This window comes from Microchirus variegatus (assembly GCF_963457635.1).
Source record: "Microchirus variegatus genome assembly, chromosome: 10".
Classification (NCBI taxonomy): Eukaryota; Metazoa; Chordata; class Actinopteri; order Pleuronectiformes; family Soleidae; genus Microchirus; species Microchirus variegatus.
In genome coordinates, this window is record NC_139811.1 from 1,018,427 (window position 1) to 1,037,011 (window position 18,585).

At 42.7% G+C, this 18,585-nt stretch overlaps 1 protein-coding gene across 1 annotated transcript; it reads right to left on the reverse strand.

Annotated features, from left to right (window-relative positions):
- Window positions 1-3,564: 3,564 nt before the first annotated feature.
- On the reverse strand, window positions 3,565-11,425 carry gsg1l (gsg1-like; the record flags this gene model as incomplete). Its single annotated transcript, XM_083896314.1, has 5 exons — window positions 3,565-3,925; window positions 6,171-6,282; window positions 7,455-7,607; window positions 9,098-9,145; window positions 11,137-11,425. 5 exons carry the CDS (start codon window positions 11,423-11,425, stop codon window positions 3,565-3,567), a joined length of 963 nt encoding a protein of 320 aa, XP_083752440.1.
- Window positions 11,426-18,585: the final 7,160 nt, after the last annotated feature.

The window sequence follows — 18,585 nt, forward strand, 5'->3', positions numbered from 1 at the left end:
CGATATTTAATAATATTATAATATAATATATATTATTATTTTTATAATAATGTTCAATAAAAGCCACAGCGTATCCAGGACATTTTCGACTTTTTATCGTTTCAACTTTTTAAATAAATGATGATATGCTGAAAGATGATAATAGTAATAATAATAATACATTTTGTTTATATTGCACTTTACATTTGATCATCTCAAAGTGCTACAGGTTAACATTAAAATCTAGAATTTAAAAACATAAGCATAAAATAAACATCATTAAATATGTCAGAAATTTGAGGTAAAAATAAACAGTTTTCCAGGTAAAAAAAAAAAACGACATGCTCAATTATAAAATTATAAAAGGTCGGACAGAACACTCGCATAAATACATGTGTTTTCAGTCCTTGTTTAAAGGAATTTTCAGACTGATATATGACCTTTATTAGCTGAACTTTAATCCTGTCACTGTCAACTATTCAGGGTTTATGGATCTTGTTTGGTTTGCTGTACCACCTTTTGACCACTGGGTGTCACTATGACGTAAGGGGAAATCACATTTATGCAGGAAGTAGGATATTCAGGTGAGGTGGCTCGCAGCGGAAGTTGTTAAATGTCCTCGTGCACGTGGTGGACACTGTTCTTACTTCCGGCTCCAGTGAAAGTGACTCTGGCTGAAACCAGGTAACAAGTCACTCTACATCTGTAATCTGTCCATCCACTTTAATCAGAATATTGTTCAGATTAAGATGATTTTGCAGTTATTTTGCGTTTCCTTACAATTGTTTTTCCGCTACAGTGTGTTTTCATGTCTCTTTTATGGTTTTTTGTGTGTCTTTATGGTGGAAGCTATTATATTTCTTGGAAACCACACATTCAGGATGTGTGCAGCACCGAGCTGGACTTTGTGTCACGTGACCACTAGTGGGCCTACGTGATCACATGACCTCTCATTAGCATCCTTCCTGCCACACAGGTTAGAGTTGTGTTAATAACTAAGTTTTGTATTCTTGAAGCGTTGTGTCCATTAATTTCAATCTGTGAGCAAATTTAAATTTTAAAGGACATTGTCTAATTATTCCAATGGTTGAATATGTGTTGATCTCTTATCTTAGCTTTTGCCATTTCCTTTAACGCTGTTGTTCCAATTGTTGTTTATATCAGTTCTATATTATTATTATTTTTTAAATTTATCCTGGAAAGAACAGGTTAAAAAAATTTTTTTAAAGGTCCCCTATTGTGCAAAATCAACTTTTTTATATTTTAGTACTTATATTTGGGACTCAGGGGGCCATACCAGTCCCCAAAATGTGAAAAAACAAGACTCAGTCATGTTTTAGTGGTTCCACTTTGTGTAAGTATAGACGATAAAACACACGATGTTTACACCTCCTGACCAAGTGACGACAGTGCGGACATTTCACCGTGAATGTTGGCACCCCGCCAGGCAGAGTACTTCACAGAGTACTTCACAGAGTACTTCACAGAGTACTTCACAGAGTACTTCACAGAGTAACTCACAGAGTAACTCACAGAGTAACTCACAGAGTAACTCACAGAGTACTTCACAGCTCCGCCGTAGCTCCCCCTTGTCCCTGTGAAATACGAGAGTGCAGGCGAGGGAGGAAGAGCGGAGCACAGCGGAGCACAGTGTTTTACACAAACTTCTAGCCTCAGAAGATTTTTGTGTCCAGTGGATACATTTTATTTATGAAAAAAATGCTCACAAGCTTCACAAGCCCTTTGTTGTTGATCGTGTGTGTAAATTCCTATGCTGGAGGGACACCTTGAACGCACCAGTTACCTGCCTGCGGTTAGCGAGTGGCATGTGTGGATCGGTGATATGAGGAGCACGCATTTGAAAGCACTGCAGAAAGATGTAGATGTTGTCCTACATTTCTTCTCAACCAAAGGCTGCCTTTCTGTCGTGTTTCCACGTTCTCTCCTCGTGTTGTTGATCCACACACCAGTTGGAGCCGCAGTAACACTGGTGTGTTCAGGGTCTTTTTCTAGCATGGGAATTTACATACACGTCGTGCCGCGCGGCGCATTAATCGTTTTTTTTTTTCGATTTCAATGTTTTTATGATTGCGAGAAGCCAAAATCGTGGTCACTCTATGCATTACGGTGAAACTCAGTAACAACGGGTAAACGGACATTACTATGGGGTATATGGAGCGGGGGTTGTGACAACGGTGCATGACAATAGGTGATAAGTGGCGACAGTATGGCTGTGGATAGTAAGTTAGATCGACACTCCCCTGGAAGCAGTGGATGTGTGTTTACCTGGGTCTCATTCACATGTAAATGATCAGGCACAAAACCGAGCGTTCTGAAAAAGGCTGTTTTGGCAGAGTTATTGAACTGCTATTGTGCTTCATCCTTATGATATTTTGACTCAAGAATGACACAGACATGTTCATTAGGGCATCAGGACCTAGTTTAACTTGGGTTAATAGGGTATAATATGGGACCTTTAAGTATTACAAACAACATCTGGACAAATTAGTTGTTAAACTGACATGACACTGAAAACCTGCTGATTACAAGTAGAGAGGACTTTCAAAATAAAGCACATACAGCAGTGAGTCATTTATGATGAGCACAGCACATATTTATCATTACTGTGTCTCCAGTGTGGAAAACTGCTGCGTAAAACCCTAACAAAGACAAGTGGGGATGGAAAAAAAACAGCTGGTGCCAATAAAGTAGAGAGGGACACAAATCACCGCGACACACCGGTTTCCCTAAACTACATCCCTGAGCTGGGGGCTTTAAAGGCTGGTGATACATAAATGTCTCTTCCCAAATAAAAGCTGGGATGTTTTACTGTTGATAAGAACCATCTCTCTGACTTTGACTCGTCCTCTGGGATTCACCCGAGTTGTTTCGCTGCCCTTTGTTTGAGTGGCGTGACTCTACCTGTGACACGTGGACCTCTGAAGCCGTGTTTCCAGCCAGTGGAACGTTTCATGCCGCCTTGTTTTTAATTCTGAAAATGTAGTTTCTGGAAATCGGCTCTTTCCTCCATCAATGAGAACTTTGGCTGACTTCTTGTTCTCCGTGACGACCCTCGCTGTGACCGGCGAAGGTCGTGCTTGCGTGGGAAGCCAGTTGTTTGTACCCACTCCACCTTGAGATGAAGTATGATGAACATCGAGCCTCATTAAGCCCAAACATATGCATCTAATGAATCCCCCAAGGACTGAGCAGCTCACTTAGAGCAGAGCAAACGTCCATCATCGTCATCGTGAGTCTGCAGAAATACATCGTGTATCAACTGGCCGCAACATAAAGAAGCTAGGTGTGCATCAGTGGCCTAGAGTGGTATTTTTATTTTTAAGTTTATTGGCCCCCAAAATAACATGGGGGTAAAGTTTGAGATACTTGAGCTACTATGGTCGTGATTTGATTTCCCCTCTAAACAAAAAAAAAACTTTACCACTCAGCGAAAACATTAAAATCTTTAATGTCCTAACTGAGATCATTTGGTGAAATTAAAAACTCTACACACAGTCTCTCTCGTCGAGTCTGTGCTTACATGATTTTTGGTGGGAAAACCAGCGTCTAAAGGAGCAGTCCACCTCAGCACTGGTCCTCCCCCAGAGAGTCCAGGTTCTCCCCCAGGTCCATGGAAGCTGATGCAGTTCTCATCGTTCCCCGCCCAAGGCAAGGACCTGGACCTGGACCTGGACCTTGTCCACCAACATTGAGTCCAGGTCTGGCTCCGCTGTGGCCTGGGTAGACGTCCACGGTGTTGGAGATGGACTGGAGCGAGCGGTCCTGGAAGTAGTGGAACGCCTCCTGGTCCAGGTAGTTCTGGTCCTCGCGCAGGCTCTGCTCAAACTGCTTGCGTTTGTGCCTGAACTCGATCACGGTCTTGGTGTAGGAGTTGAGGGTGGTGACGGAGGCGGCCATGCAGCAGGTGAAGGAACCCCAGGCCATACTGGAGAGAGAGAGTTAAAATAGAACACACGAGATGAAACGATATCAGTACCACAGTGAGTGAATGTGCAGATGCTACAGAGGTTTGTCCTGCTGCCGTGAAGACGTTTGACCGACACACGTGAATTGCAAAGTCCTCACAGTATCTGGTCCTGAAGTCTGAAACCCTCCCACTACCACACATCAAAGTCCACAGAGAAATCTCCTCTCAATCTCCTGCTCCACTTTACCCTCACTCAGTTTCTCATATACAAAGGTGTTAATGCACGTTGTTGTGGAGATTAGAGCTGCAACTAACGATTATTTTCTCGATGAATCGCTTGATCCAGAAAATGTCAGAAAATGTAAAAAAAAAAAAAAAAAAGTTGATCAGTGTTTGTCAAACCTGGAAATGACGATGTTCTTGAACGTCTTGTTTTGTCCACAAACCAAAATGATTCAGTTTGAATGATTTCTTTGTTTATGTGGCGCAAAGAAACAAAGAAAATATTCACATTTAAGAAGCTAAAACAATCAGAACTCTTGTTTTAATCTTGAAAAAAGCTTCAAACCGATTATCAAAATAGTTGGCGATTAATTTAGTAATCGATTAATAATCGATTCACCGATTAATCGTTTCAGCTCTAAATTTCAGAATTGGAAATTCTGCTGAAGATGAAGAAAGACCCAGAGCCTGGAGAGAGCTAAACTTTTATACTTAAGGAAAACCCCTCGCTTTGTCTTTTTGCAGGGGTCTGCTCCTCCAGGCCGTGCTTTCACATCCTTTTGTCTACTGCAGGTATCGACCCCCCAGAGGTATCCTGAAGGATGCTGTATTTAGGTGCAAGTTGAGTCTAGATACCCTGATATGAATACACAAAAGGACCTGGTATGTTGTGTTAGGAAAGGGGCGTTGGGCCGCTCAGCAGCAGTTTCAGCCTTTAGTCCCTGAATTATATTCACAGTATGATGTGACCATAACGTCATGGTCAGTGGCAGGTGGATGTTGGGAAAACCCAAGACGAGACGTTTCCTCTGGGACGTTAAAGTGCTCACAGAAACATCTGTGGATTCACTTGTTTCTCTGAGCACTTCAGTTCTCCATCTTAACGTTAGCGGGACACGTGATCGATGTGCAGCTAATTGACTCACTGCTGAGGCTCTGGAGAGAACGGCTGTCGTTATTAGTCACTTAACAGGAGAGTTAACACCGAACATCAGGAAACACATGGAGTAAAGAGGCTTAAAGCTGCTGAGCGAGGAAACCGCGAGGAGATGCAACAAGACTGATGCCATTTATCACTTTTTATCTTTAAACACAGGAATCCAGACTCTGGTAAATGTTGATATTTCATCATCTCATGCCATTAATTACTTTCCCTTTTACATTTGGAAATTTGTATTTAAGAGTGGAAAAAAACCACTAACCAATAGAAAGTTGCACTCATTAATCTTAAAATACCAAACACTGACGTGAGTCCACGGGTTAATTTACACTAACTGTGTTTTATTATTTGTATTTCTATCAACTTGTACTTTTACTCCACTACATTACTCTAACTCTCTTTGTTACTACCAAATAAAATCCGATGAAGAAGACTTGGTATTATGGTCTGTATTTATACAGAGCTTTTCTAGTCCTGATGAGCTGCTTTAACACTAGAGTTTTCACTCATTCACACATCTTTATTCACCCATTCACACACTGCAGCGTGGGCTTAAGTGTCTTTGCTCAAGGACACATCCTAACTAACTCTTTTAATACTTTTACTTTTATTTAACTTAAAAATATATCAGAAAATGACTTTTATACTTAAGTACAGAAAATATCATAAAGTTTAAGACTTTTACTTAAAGTAATATTATGAAAAAAGTGACTTCAACTTCTACCAAAGTCATTTTCTGGTCACATACTTGTACTTTATACACAGACTGGTGAAGATTAAGCCGAGTTTACGATGTTCAAAGACGTAAATAAGAACAAAAGTGATTTTCTCCACTTGACAAAAGACAAGAAAAGAAAATCTACGTCACTTTAATTCTAAGATATCAACGTCACATGTTCACGTCTTTATGTCACTGTCAGACAGACTTTTGAAGTTTGCATTTGCAACCGTGTTAGATTTATGGAGAGATTGTAGTTTGGCTCAGTGATCGTCATGAAAAGTTGACCCTTTATAAACATAGTATGATTCTATATTCCAGCAGTTGTTTGCATTTAAAGTCAGATTGTTGTGCAGATGTAAACAACACGTGCATAAACTGACCAGAAAGACCAGCCGTAGTCCCAGCTGTGAGGCCTCCAGTCTTCAGGACCCAGACTCACTGTGATCTGGAAAACCTGAGTGTACATCATGTGGGCCACCATACCCAGAAGACCTGCAACACACACACACACAGCAAATGACAGTTGTCTCTCCCACTCACTCTCCCACACCAAAGCCAGCAGAGAAAATCAGTGATTTTAGCTCACAGGGACACAGGAGCTGCTGGTCCTCTGCTGCCTCGTGTGGTCACCTTGTGTCACTGAAGTAAATATGAATGAACTTAGTGATGGAGGCAGCAGTGGATCAACAACTCCTGTGAACTCCTGTGTGCTGCGCTATGGACTTTGGTGTGGGAGAGTGAGTGGTTTACACAAAGACAGGTCTGTTGCGTCTGTTTCTCACACACAAAGCAAACCCTGAACTATCACTTTCAAATGTTCTCTTGTGTCTCCACGACAACGATGGTGATAATTATAGCAAACACAATGACGGTAAATCACTGCTCAACACAACGTCGTCAGTAATAAATCACAAGTGTTAATTATCATAATTAGTCAGTCGAGTAACCATCGATTTATCGCACTTGTTATGAGGCGTGTGATCAATTAGACACGGCTGCATGTTTTTGGACTGTGGAGTCGCCCCCTGGTGGCTATACAACATATGGACCCAGAAGACTACTTTTATCACACAGTTGATGGCTGTTCATGCAGTGGTAACGGACAGAAAAAGAAGGTGTTTTTAAACCTTATTTGGCACAAAGTCACTGATCTGAAGTGTTTTATATCCGTTTTGATTGATGGCTCCATACATAAAGTTTTTATGTCCTGCCTGACGTTAAAAGTTATAGAAGTTATGTCTTTTTCCTCCGTCTCCTTATTCACTTGGATAAGAGTCCTGAGGCGTGAGCTGGAGAAGGTCATGTGTCCTTAAAGGATCAGTTTCAAGTCTATAATGTCTTCAGAATATGTCTTTATCTCACTGTGAGACGGACTTTTCCTTGTGTAAACTGAAGTTTGTAAACCACTCACTCTCCCACACCAAAGTCCATGGATAAAATCACAGCACACAGGAGTTCACAGGAGTTGTTGATCCACTGCTGCCTCCATCACTGAGTTCCAATGTCTTATTTGAAAGGCATTTGAAAGTCTACTTTCAGGTTGACCTCAGTGACCACACGAGGCAGCAGAGGACCAGCAGCTCCTGCGAATCACTGATTCTCTCTCTGGACTTTGGTGCGGGAGAGTGAGCGGCCCACAGTTGTGAGTGACGTGTCCATCTTACCCGACAGCACGGTGAAGACGGCTGCGAAGGCGTTCAGCTTGAGTCCGTCTATGACGTCGCTGGAGTGGAAAAGCTCCAGACACATGAGGCTGAAGCCGACCACGAGCAGCAGGATGTAGAGCACCTCTGACACCATGGACAACCACAACACACCTGCGCGCACACACACACACACACACACACACACAAGCTTAACGTCAACCTTTCACAAGCATCTAATAAATCTGTCTTCTTAAGAGTTGATGCACAGTCTGAAAATACAATCAAAACAAACTCAAGTCTGTCTCACAGTGAGATAAACAAGGATTGTCTTATTTTGTCACTTTAGATATTTAAATCCAGCAGCTCCTGTGTCCCTGTGAGCTCAAACCACTGATTTTCTCTATGGGCTTTGGTGTGGGAGAGTGAGTGGTTTAAAAACTTCACTTTCCTGTTGTTAAAGTCTAACAGTGACGATAAAGACGTGAACATGTTCTGAAGAAGAAGTTTATCTTCAAACCCATTGACCGCTGTTTAGATGTCTTCAGTTAAAATGGCCGTCGCGTTCAGAGAAAGACGTGAATCTAAACTTCAGTGTTTGCTTTTATTTCCCCTGCAGGTCGAATCCTCGCCGTACGATGACTCGTCGCTCATCTACAGGCGACGCCAGACGTGACGCGTTTAACTGGAGACAAAGGTGAGATGTTTGTTTGTGATTGGCCTGCAAAGGCACGAGGAGGCGGAGTTTTCCATCTACACCGGTGTGTTTGGCACTCGTTGATTGGCTCTTTGTCGATGCCGACGTCACACAGAGTTAAAACTCTGAAAAGATCCGCTGGGATGAGAACAGTGAAGAAGAGCTTCAGCCCTGCTCTGCAGACGAGGCTGAATCTGACTCTAAAGTCTTTTAGTTTCCTGATTCTACGTCAGTCTAAGTCAACGACGTCTTTAAGAACACGTTCACGTCTTTATCTTCACTGTGAGACAGACTTTAACAACAGGAAACTCCCACACCAAAGCCCATAGAGAAAATCAGTGATTTTAGCTCACAGGGACACAGGAGCTGCTGGTCTACTGCTGCCTCGTGTGGTCACTTTGTGTCACTGAAGTAAATCTGAGTGAAGGTTTTAAAAAGCCGAATTGACAAAATAAGACGTTGTAACTCAGTGATGGAGGCAGCAGTGGATCAATTTCCTGTGATGTTAAAATCACTGATTTTCTCTCTGGACTTTGGTGTGGGAGAGTGAGTGCTTTACAAACTTCAGTTTCCTGTTGGAAAACCTGATAAAAATCTATGCCAATTTAAGTCTAAGATAACTCAAGTACATATTCACGTCTTTAACTCACTGTTGGACAGACTTATCCAACAGGAAACTGAAGTTTGTAAACCACTCACTCTCCCACACCAAAGTCCATAGAGAAAATCAGTGATGTTAGCTCACAGGGACACAGGAGCTGCTGGTCTACTGTGATCACAAACCCTGGTCTATACAGCAGAACAGTATTTCTACCAGAGGAAGCTTGCGTACCGGTGGTGGTACACGCGCCACAGTTTGGGAACCATGTACAGTGTAATGTGTGAAGAGGAGAAACCTTTGGTCAGTGTTGAACAGGTGGAGAGCAGCAGGGAGTTTCACCAACACCTAATGACCATCATTACTCACCTCTCTCTGAAGCCGGGGCCAGATCAATGAAACTCCGACACTTCTCACCTGAGAGAGAGAGAGAGAGAGAGAGAGGGAGGAGGAAGGAAGGATGAAGGGAGGAAGGGAGGAGAGGTGGAGAATTCAAGGTGAAATGTGCTGGGAATGAAGCGGAGAGGGAGTTGAGAAAGGAGGATGAAGAGAACAGATGGAGAGGTGCAGAGGGATGGATGGATGAGGAATGAAGGAGAAGACAAAGGGATGAAGAGCATTAGTGTCAACACATGTGAGGTTATTCTTTTACTTATACGCAATAATTGCAGAGGTCAAGGGTCAGGTCAGTGTTCTCCTCATGCTGCTCCAGGTCTGGATGAAGAGGAGACAGAATGATCTCTGAAGCTCCTGATATAACCGTTTCTGTGATGTCTTTAAAAAGAGACACTTCATTAACCACTCACTCTCCCACACCAAAGCCCATAGAGAAAATCAGTGATTTTAGCTCACGGGGACACAGGAGCTGCTGGTCCTCTGCTGCCTCGTGTGGTCACTTTGTGTCGCTAAGTTAAGTCTCAACTAAATTTTTCAAATGCCAAATTCAGAAAATAAAACGTTTGAACTCAGTGATGGAGGCAGCAGTGGATCAACAACTCCTTTGGTGTGGGAGAGTGAGTGACTTTGGTGTGGGAGAGTGAGTGGTTTACAAACTTCAGTTTTCCTCGTGGAGTCGATCATATCGCGCTGAGATCCAGCTGCTCACACATCAGTGACCACAGCGGCAGCCATAACTCTGCCGGTGCAGTGTCAGCGGCTGCAGACACATCCATCCATAACATCCATCCACAACATCCATCCACAACATCCATCCATAACATCCATCTATAACATCCATCCACAACATCCGTCCACAAAATCCATCCATAACATCCATCCACAACATCCATCCACAACATCCATCCACAACATCCATTCATAACATCCATCCACAACATCCATCCATAACATCCATCCATAACATCCACCCATAACATCCACCCATAACATCCATCCATAACATCCGTCCATAACATCCGTCTACAACATCCACCCATAACATCCGTCCATAACATCCGTCCTTAACATCCCTTCATAACATCCATCCGTAACATCCACCCATAACATCCAACCATAACATCCATCCATAACATTCGTCCACAACATCCGTCCACAACATGCGTCCATAACATCCGTCCGTAACATCCATCCGTAACATCCCTTCGTAACATCCATCCGTAACATCCATCCATAACATCCATCCATAACATCCACCCATAACATCCATCCATAACATCCGTCCACAACATCCGTCCACAACATCCATCCACAACATCCATCCATAACATCCGTCCACAACATCCGTCCGTAACATCCGTCCGTAACATCCATCCGTAACATCCATCCACAACATCCCTTCGTAACATCCATCCGTAACATCCACCCATAACATCCGTCCACAACATCCATCTATAACATCCGTCCACAACATCCGTCCATAACATCCATCCATAACATCCGTCCACAACATCCGTCCATAACATCCATCCACAACATCCATCCATAACATCCCTTCATAACATCCATCCACAACATCCGTCCACAACATCCCTTCATAACATCCGTAACATCCATCCACAACATCCATCCTAAGACTAGCTCCATTTGAATCACATTTGAATCACATGTGTGATTATAGTCATAGTCTGATTACTCCTGCATGTAAACACTTCCACCACAGTCTCTGTTGTTTACGCCTCACATTCAGGCTGAAACTGGAGCTGAAACTTTACTGTTTTTTGAGCGTTTAATGGACGCATGCGCAGAACCCATCGCACGTGCATTCATGCACCGACACCTGACAGGACTGTGAGAAAGTCTCAGTGGACACTTTTGGCTGCAGATGTTTCGTCTAAATGCACTTTATTTATTTTATTGTGATTTTATCTCAAACTCTTTGAGTTTAAAGGTTATAATAATAATAATAATAACAATAATAACAATAATAAAGACAGTGCGCACGTGCCCACCTGGCTCGTGGATGTTCTCCTCGCAGGAGACCCAGATGCCGGTGTGGAAGCGGCGGAGGATGAAGCGGTCGTCCCCGGTCTCCCAGCTGTAGTGGACCCGGCTCTGCTCCGTCCCGTTGCCGCTGTAGTCGATGCAGTTGCGTCGCCGCTGCGGGCTGCAGCCGGGCTTCGGCACGCGCTGCGTTCCCTCGCACCAGTAGGTGGTGATGAAGGCGGTGGTGGAGAGCAACAGCGCCACCAGGTTCAGACACACCGACAGCAGCGCGCGGCATTTCCGCGTCGTCTTCATGGTGCCGCGCGGGAACAGAGACGGACGCGTGCGGTCAGCGCAGGCGGCGGAGCGGCATGGCGGCGCGGCACAGACGCGCAGCGGAGTTTACGCGCGTCTCTCTTCCTCCTCTTCCCTCTTCTCCTCTCTCTTCCCTCTCCTCTTCTTTTATCCTCCTCTCCTCCTCCTCCTCTTTTCTCCTCTTCTGTTTCTTTTCGGATGAGAGAAAAAAAAGTGTGGATGAAAAATAATGAACGTGTTTTTTTCCATCGACACGACTTTTGAGAAGATGAATATAAAGGTTTTTTTTTTACTTTCAAATGTTTCAAATTAATTGAATTGAACATTAGTAAAACAAAAGTTAATAGACATTGTTCTTGTTTAACAATACAACTAAAAACCCAGACACTGGAAACAAACACTAGAATGTACATATACAGTTAGGCCCATAAATATTTGGACATCGACACAGTTCTCTTTATTTTGGCTTTATGCAACACTACAATGGATTTGAAATGAAACGAACAAGATGAGCTTTAACTGCACACTTTCAGCTTTAATTTGAGAGCATTTACATCCAAATCAAGTGAACGGTGTAGGAATTACCACACTTTCTATATGTGCCTCCCACCTTTTAGGGGACCAAAAGTAATTGGAAAAACTAAACAATCATAAATCAAACTTTCATTGTTTAATACTTGGTTACAAATCCTTTGCAGTCAATTCCAGCCTGAAGTCTGGAAGGCATAGACATCAGCAGACACTGGGTTTCATCCCTGGTGATGCTCTGTGAGGCCTCTACTGACACGGTCTTCAGTTCCTGCTTGTTCTTGAGGCATTTTCCCTTCAGTTTGGTCTTCAGCAAGTGAAATGCATGCTCAATCAGATTCAGGTCAGGTGATTGACTGATAACATTCCATATTTGCCTTAAAAAACTCTTTGGTTGCTTTTGCAGTTTGCTTTGGGTCATTGTCCATCTGCACTGTGAAGCTCCGTCCAATGAGTTCTGAAGCATTTGGCTGAATTTGAGCAGATAATATTGTTGGAAACACTTCAGAATTCATCCTGCTGCTTTTGTCAGCAGTTACATCATCAATAAACACAAGGGAACCAGTTCCATTGTCAGCCATACATGTCCACACCATGACACTACCACCACCATGCTTCACTGATGAGGTGGTATGTTGTGGATCATGAGCAGTTCCTTTCCTTCTCCACACTCTTCTCTTCCCATCACTGTGGTACAAGTTGATCTTGGTCTCATCTGTCCAGAGGATGTTCTTACAGAATTATAATAGCTTTTTTAGGTTGTTTGGTTGTCTTCCTGTTTTTGAGGCTCACAAATGGTTTCCATCTTGTGGTGAACCCTCTGTATTCACTCTGGTGAAGTCTTCTTTTGATTGTTGACTTTGAAACACATACACCTTCCTCCTGGAGAGTGTTTTTGATCCGGCCAACTGTTGTGAAGGGCTTTTTCTTCACCTGGGAAAGAATTCTTCTGTCGTCCACCACAGTGGTTTTCTGTGGTGTTCCAGGTCCTTTGGTGTTGCTGAGCTCACTGGTGCGTTCTTTCTTTTTAAGAATGTTCCAAACAGTTGATTTGGCCACACCTAATATTTTTGCTATTTCTCTGATGGGTTTGTTTTGATTTTTCAGCCTAATGATGGCTTGCTTCACTGACAGTGACAGCTCCTTGGATCTCATATAGAACGTCAACAGCAACAGATTCCAAATGCAAATGTCACTCCTGGAATCAACTCCAGAACTTTTACCTGTGTCATTGAAGATGAAATAATGAGGAAATAGCTCACAATTGTCCATGAAATAGCTTTTCAGTCAATTGTCCAATTACTTTTGGTCCCCTAAAAAATGGGAGGCACATATAGAAAGTGTTGTAATTCCTACACCGTTCACTTGATTTGGTTGTAAATGCCCTCAAATTAAAGCTGAAAGTGTGCAGTTAAAGCACATCTTGTTCGTTTCATTTCAAATTCATTGTAGTGATGTATAGAACCAAAATAAAGAGAACTGTGTCGATGTCCAAATATTTATGGGCCTAACTGTATATGTGTATATGTGTGTATATATATATAACATGCATTCTAGTGTTTGTTTCCAGTGTCTGGGTTTTTATATAATATATGTTATACATGTAATGTATGTTATATATGTAATTTATGTTATATATATATACACACACACACACATGTATATATACACACACACACACACACACATATATATATGTGTGTATACATGTAATGTATGTTATATTTGTAATGTACATGTATGTATGTGATAAACTTGTAGTACTGCACAACAAGACTGAAACTAACTTATCATCGTCTTGTCCAGGGTGTGACATCACACCTCCTGCACCAACACCATCTGGGATTGGTTCTAGCTCGTCATGTGACCTGAGCACACACACACACACACACACACACACATTCTGAATAATGGAACGTGCTGCATTTGTTTTTTCAGGTTTATGGTTTAGAATGAGTATGTAAAAATCGTCCGGCCTCGTTTGTCGATCAGCTCACGTCTGCAGGCGTGAACATGAGTGGCGACAAGGCCGAGCTCCGCCCACCGCACCAATCCATCACCTCCCATTTTATGGCCCCCACCTGCAGATCAATACTGCCACTGTGTGTGTGTGTGTGTGATGTATGTGGACTCGGTGTGATTCAGAGTGACAGTGCAGCTCAGCAGAGTCAATGAACAGCAGGAAACAGGACACGTTTATGATTTATCTGCACTTAATGACTAAAACACTCGGGACGTCCAGTTCGTTGACCTGTGGTCGACTTCAGTTTGGTTTTGAAAACGGATGAAAACACTCCCGACATTAACCTAATCTGTTAATGTGTCATCTCATGTCCAGAGTCCAAATATGGATTTGGTGATATACTGTCGTCCTTTCTCGTGCAATACGACGATCAATAAAAGAAGAAGGCGCTCTAAAGTCAACGGTCTGCCTCTCATTGGACGAGAGGACGGCTGCTGCCTGAGCAGAAGATCCTTTTGTCTTTTTGTCTTTCTCCTTAAACACTGCAGTACATGTGCCCGGCCTACATGTGGCGCTGTGGTGCTGACGTTGAACCTTTGTTCTGCACATGTGCGACGACTGTGTGACGACTTCCTGTCCAAACAATTTTACGGCAGGTTCAGGGATTTGTACGGTGGCCCTGAGGTTTCAAAAACACAGATGTGTTTTCTGCTTTTGTGTTTGTGGTTTGTGTTTGTGTATTGCACCTCAGGGCCACCGTAGATTTGAAATAAAATAGTTTTAATCCGTATTTTTATCAAATAATAATATATTTAGTTTTAGTTTTCAGGAAATAAAATGCATGTTATTTCTAACTTTATTGCGTTATTCTTATGAGACAAATACGCGTTTTCATTCCGGGCTTCAAACTTCACACATGTTGGTGTTAAAAGAAATACGACAGTGAGGGAACGGCAGTGAACTATAGTTTCTTCTCAGGTTTATGGATCACTCTGATCCAGGTAAGGTCTGACGTGTTGAGATGAATCCACGTTTGGTTCCAGAGGAGAAGCCTGACATGAGGAAACTCTCAGGTCCTTAGAGTTTGACTGTTATCACTCAGGTTCAGGTTCAGGTTCAGGTTCAGGTTCAGGTTTAGGTTTAGGTTCTGGTTCTGGTTCTGGTTCTGGTTCAGGTTCTGGTTCAGGTTCAGGTTCTGGTTCTGGTTCTGGTTCAGGTTCAGGTTCAGGTTCAGGTTCAGGTTCAGGTTCAGTTTAAGGTTCAGGTTCAGGTTCTGGTTCTGGTTCTGTTTCAGGTTCTGGTTCTGGTTCTGGTTCAGGTTCTGGTTCTGGTTCTGGTTCTGGTTCTGGTTCAGGTTCAGGTTCAGCAGGTCGTCCTTCTTCTCTGAGGGCCTCTCTGTCACATGTCAGGACCTTGTTATTGAAAAGCTCGCTCGTCTCACTCGCCTCGTTCTCTGCAGGAGACGAAGTTTCCAATTCCTGTGATATTTTACTTTGTAATCAAAGTGTCAGGAGGATGTGAAGAGACGGAGAGGCAACATAAATCTGTGTGTGTGTGTGTGTGTGTGTGTGTGTGTGTGTGTGTGTGTGTGTGTGTGTGTGTGTGTGTGTGTGTGTGTGTGTGTGTGTGTGTGTGTGTGTGTGTGTGTGTGTGTGTGTGTGTGTGAGACACTCCATCTGACTCCATGTTTTATTCACAGCATTCATTCTGTCTGTCTTTTTGACAACGACTCTCCTTTAACTGACAGGTTAAGGGGAAAAGAATCCCATATATAAGTTTATTTATATATATGTATATTTATATATATACTGTCTCCGGTTGTCTCCGATTGTCTCCAGTTGTCTCTGGTTGTTTCTGGTGGTTTCTGGTGGTTTCTGTTTGTCTCTGATTGTCTCTGATTGTCTCTGATTGTCTCTGGTTGTCTCCGGTTGTCTCTGATTGTCTCTGATTGTCTTTGTTTGTCTCTGTTTGTCTCTGATTGTCTCTGTTTGTCTCTGTTTGTCTCTGATTGTCTCCGGTTGTCTCTGATTGTCTCTGGTTGTCTCTGATTGTCTCTGGTTGTCTCTGATTGTCTCTGGTTGTCTCTGGTTGTCTCTGATTGTCTCTGATTGTCTATGATTGTCTCTGTTTGTCACCTGTTGTCTCTGATTGTCTCTGATTGTCTCTGGTTGTCTCCGGTTGTCTCCGGTTGTCTCCAGTCTTCTGCAGAGTCTACACTCCTGATCATTCCTACGTCACCATCAGGAGTCGTCTCTCGTGTCGAGTCGGTGAAATTCTGGCTCTGATCCGAGAGAAACTCCAGTACAGTGAAGATCAACCGGTTCTTCCTGGAAACCTGGTCCTGGTGGCAGTGACATCATCAGGAGGTCAGGACACACACACACACACACACACACACACACACACACACACACACACACACACACACACACACACACACACATTCTTGTACTTGCTGCATACTGAGGACCAGCATTTCCACTTTATAAATCAACACAATTACAAATATCTACTTCATGAATGACATCTATAAAGAACACACACACACACACACACACACACACACACACACACACACACACACACACACACACACACGTCAGTTTTATTCACAAAGTCCACCAAACTACAGACTAAAATCCAGACGCGTCACAGGAAGTAAATGATTGTTTTCACTCAGCTGACACTCGTACTCTGTCAGGTGTCCTTCAACAGACAGGTGTGTGTGTGTGTGTGTCTGTGTGTGTGTGTGTGTCCACCTCCCATTTCACCTTGTTTAGATTAGACCTTCAAATGCCATCAGAGGCAAAATTAATCAAATTAGAGTTGAAGTGTCCGATAGACCAGTGACCTCCACTTTGTCTTGAGATGCGCACACGCACACACGCACACACACACGCACACACACACACACACACACACACACACACACACACACACACACACACACACACACACACACACCCCCACACACACACACACACACACACACACACACACACACACACACACCTGGTCCATCCGTCTCTGTCCTGATTTAAATGAATTCAGTTGTTTTTCTGAGCAGCCCTACAGATTTTTATTTCTGTATTTCTTTATTTTTAAGTATAAATTAATCTAAAATGGCCGCCAGGACCAGGACCAGTTTCTCAGCTCAGTGTGGTGTTTCAGCCAATCATCACTGAGCTGAGAAAAATGGGAAATCCATTCACTTTAATGAAACACCTCAGACACACACCTCAGACACACACACACACACACACACACACACACACACACACACACACACACACACACACACACACACACATTGTGACGGACAGGTGTGATCTTACAGAGAAAACCCACCAGGTGTTTTAATAACGAGACGCCACAGGGAGAGAGTTTGATGAACACACACACACACACACACACACACACACACACACACACACACACACACACACACACACACACACACACACACACGTTCCTCAGAAATGAGGTTCTGCCTCATTAGGACCAGGTTTTGGTCTCAATATTATATTATAGTAAAGTATATATAGTATATATTAAGTATTATTAATAATACTATATTAATATAGTATATATTATCATATATAGTATACTATTTGGGGAATGGGAAAATAATCTTTATGTTTAATTCAGAAAAACTTCAGTTCAGAAGAAGATCGTTCATATTTTATTAGAAATACGTTGAAATTCATGTTGATCCAGAAAATCAGAGCTGGGATTTATTGTTAATATTTTTTTAACAAAAGCCTTTTTTCAGTTAAAAAATTTAAAAAAAGAAAAAAGATTTAAATTCCGGTTCATGATTATTATGTGATTTATTTTCTTAATGACAAATCAAACTTCTCTTTAATTCAGAAAATATAAACTGAACAGAAACTGGGCTGTTTCTCTGAATCGCGCTGTAATTCATGGCCATTCTTCTGTGAACACACCCTGACCTCTGACCTTTCTTTTCAGAGCCAGTCATATGTCATTGTTGTGTCACATGATGCACGGACGCTCTTATTGATTCTGCTGCTGCTCAAGGCCTCGATCTGGATCCAGAGGTCAGAGGTCAGAGGTCAGAGGAAGCTGTCACCTTTGTCTTCTCACTGCTGCACCTTCATTAGCCCGTTCAAAACGTGTGTGTGTGTGTGTGTGTGTGTGTGTGTGTGTGTGTGTGTGTGTGTGTGTGTGTGTGTGTGTGTGTGTGTGTGTGTGTGTGTGTGTGTGTGTGTGTGTGTGTGTGTGTGTGTGTGTGTGTGTGTGTCATAGTATGACATGCAGGCTTCGACAGAGCTGACATTCACTCGGTTGTAAAATGATCTCAATAATCGTGGCGACTTGATTTGAATGTTGAAAACTATATGTTTTTTAGTGTGAAAGAGGATTTTGATTTCAAACTCTGAGCTGTGTTTGAAGAAAGAACGACAGAAAACCAGGAGTGGATGCAAAAGGTGAATTTATTCATAGATTATAGAGTGAAGCAGTTAAACCTAAACCCAAAGCAACACGTGTGTTTGAAGTGTTAAAACATGCAGAGCAGGGCAGAGGTCAAAGGTCAGAGCCTGGTGTCCAAACAGGAAATTGATTATTGGGGGTGTTTCTCAGATGTGACGTCATGGTGGGGCTTTGATGCAGGGGAAAGTAAACAACAGCGCCCTCTGGTGTTGGA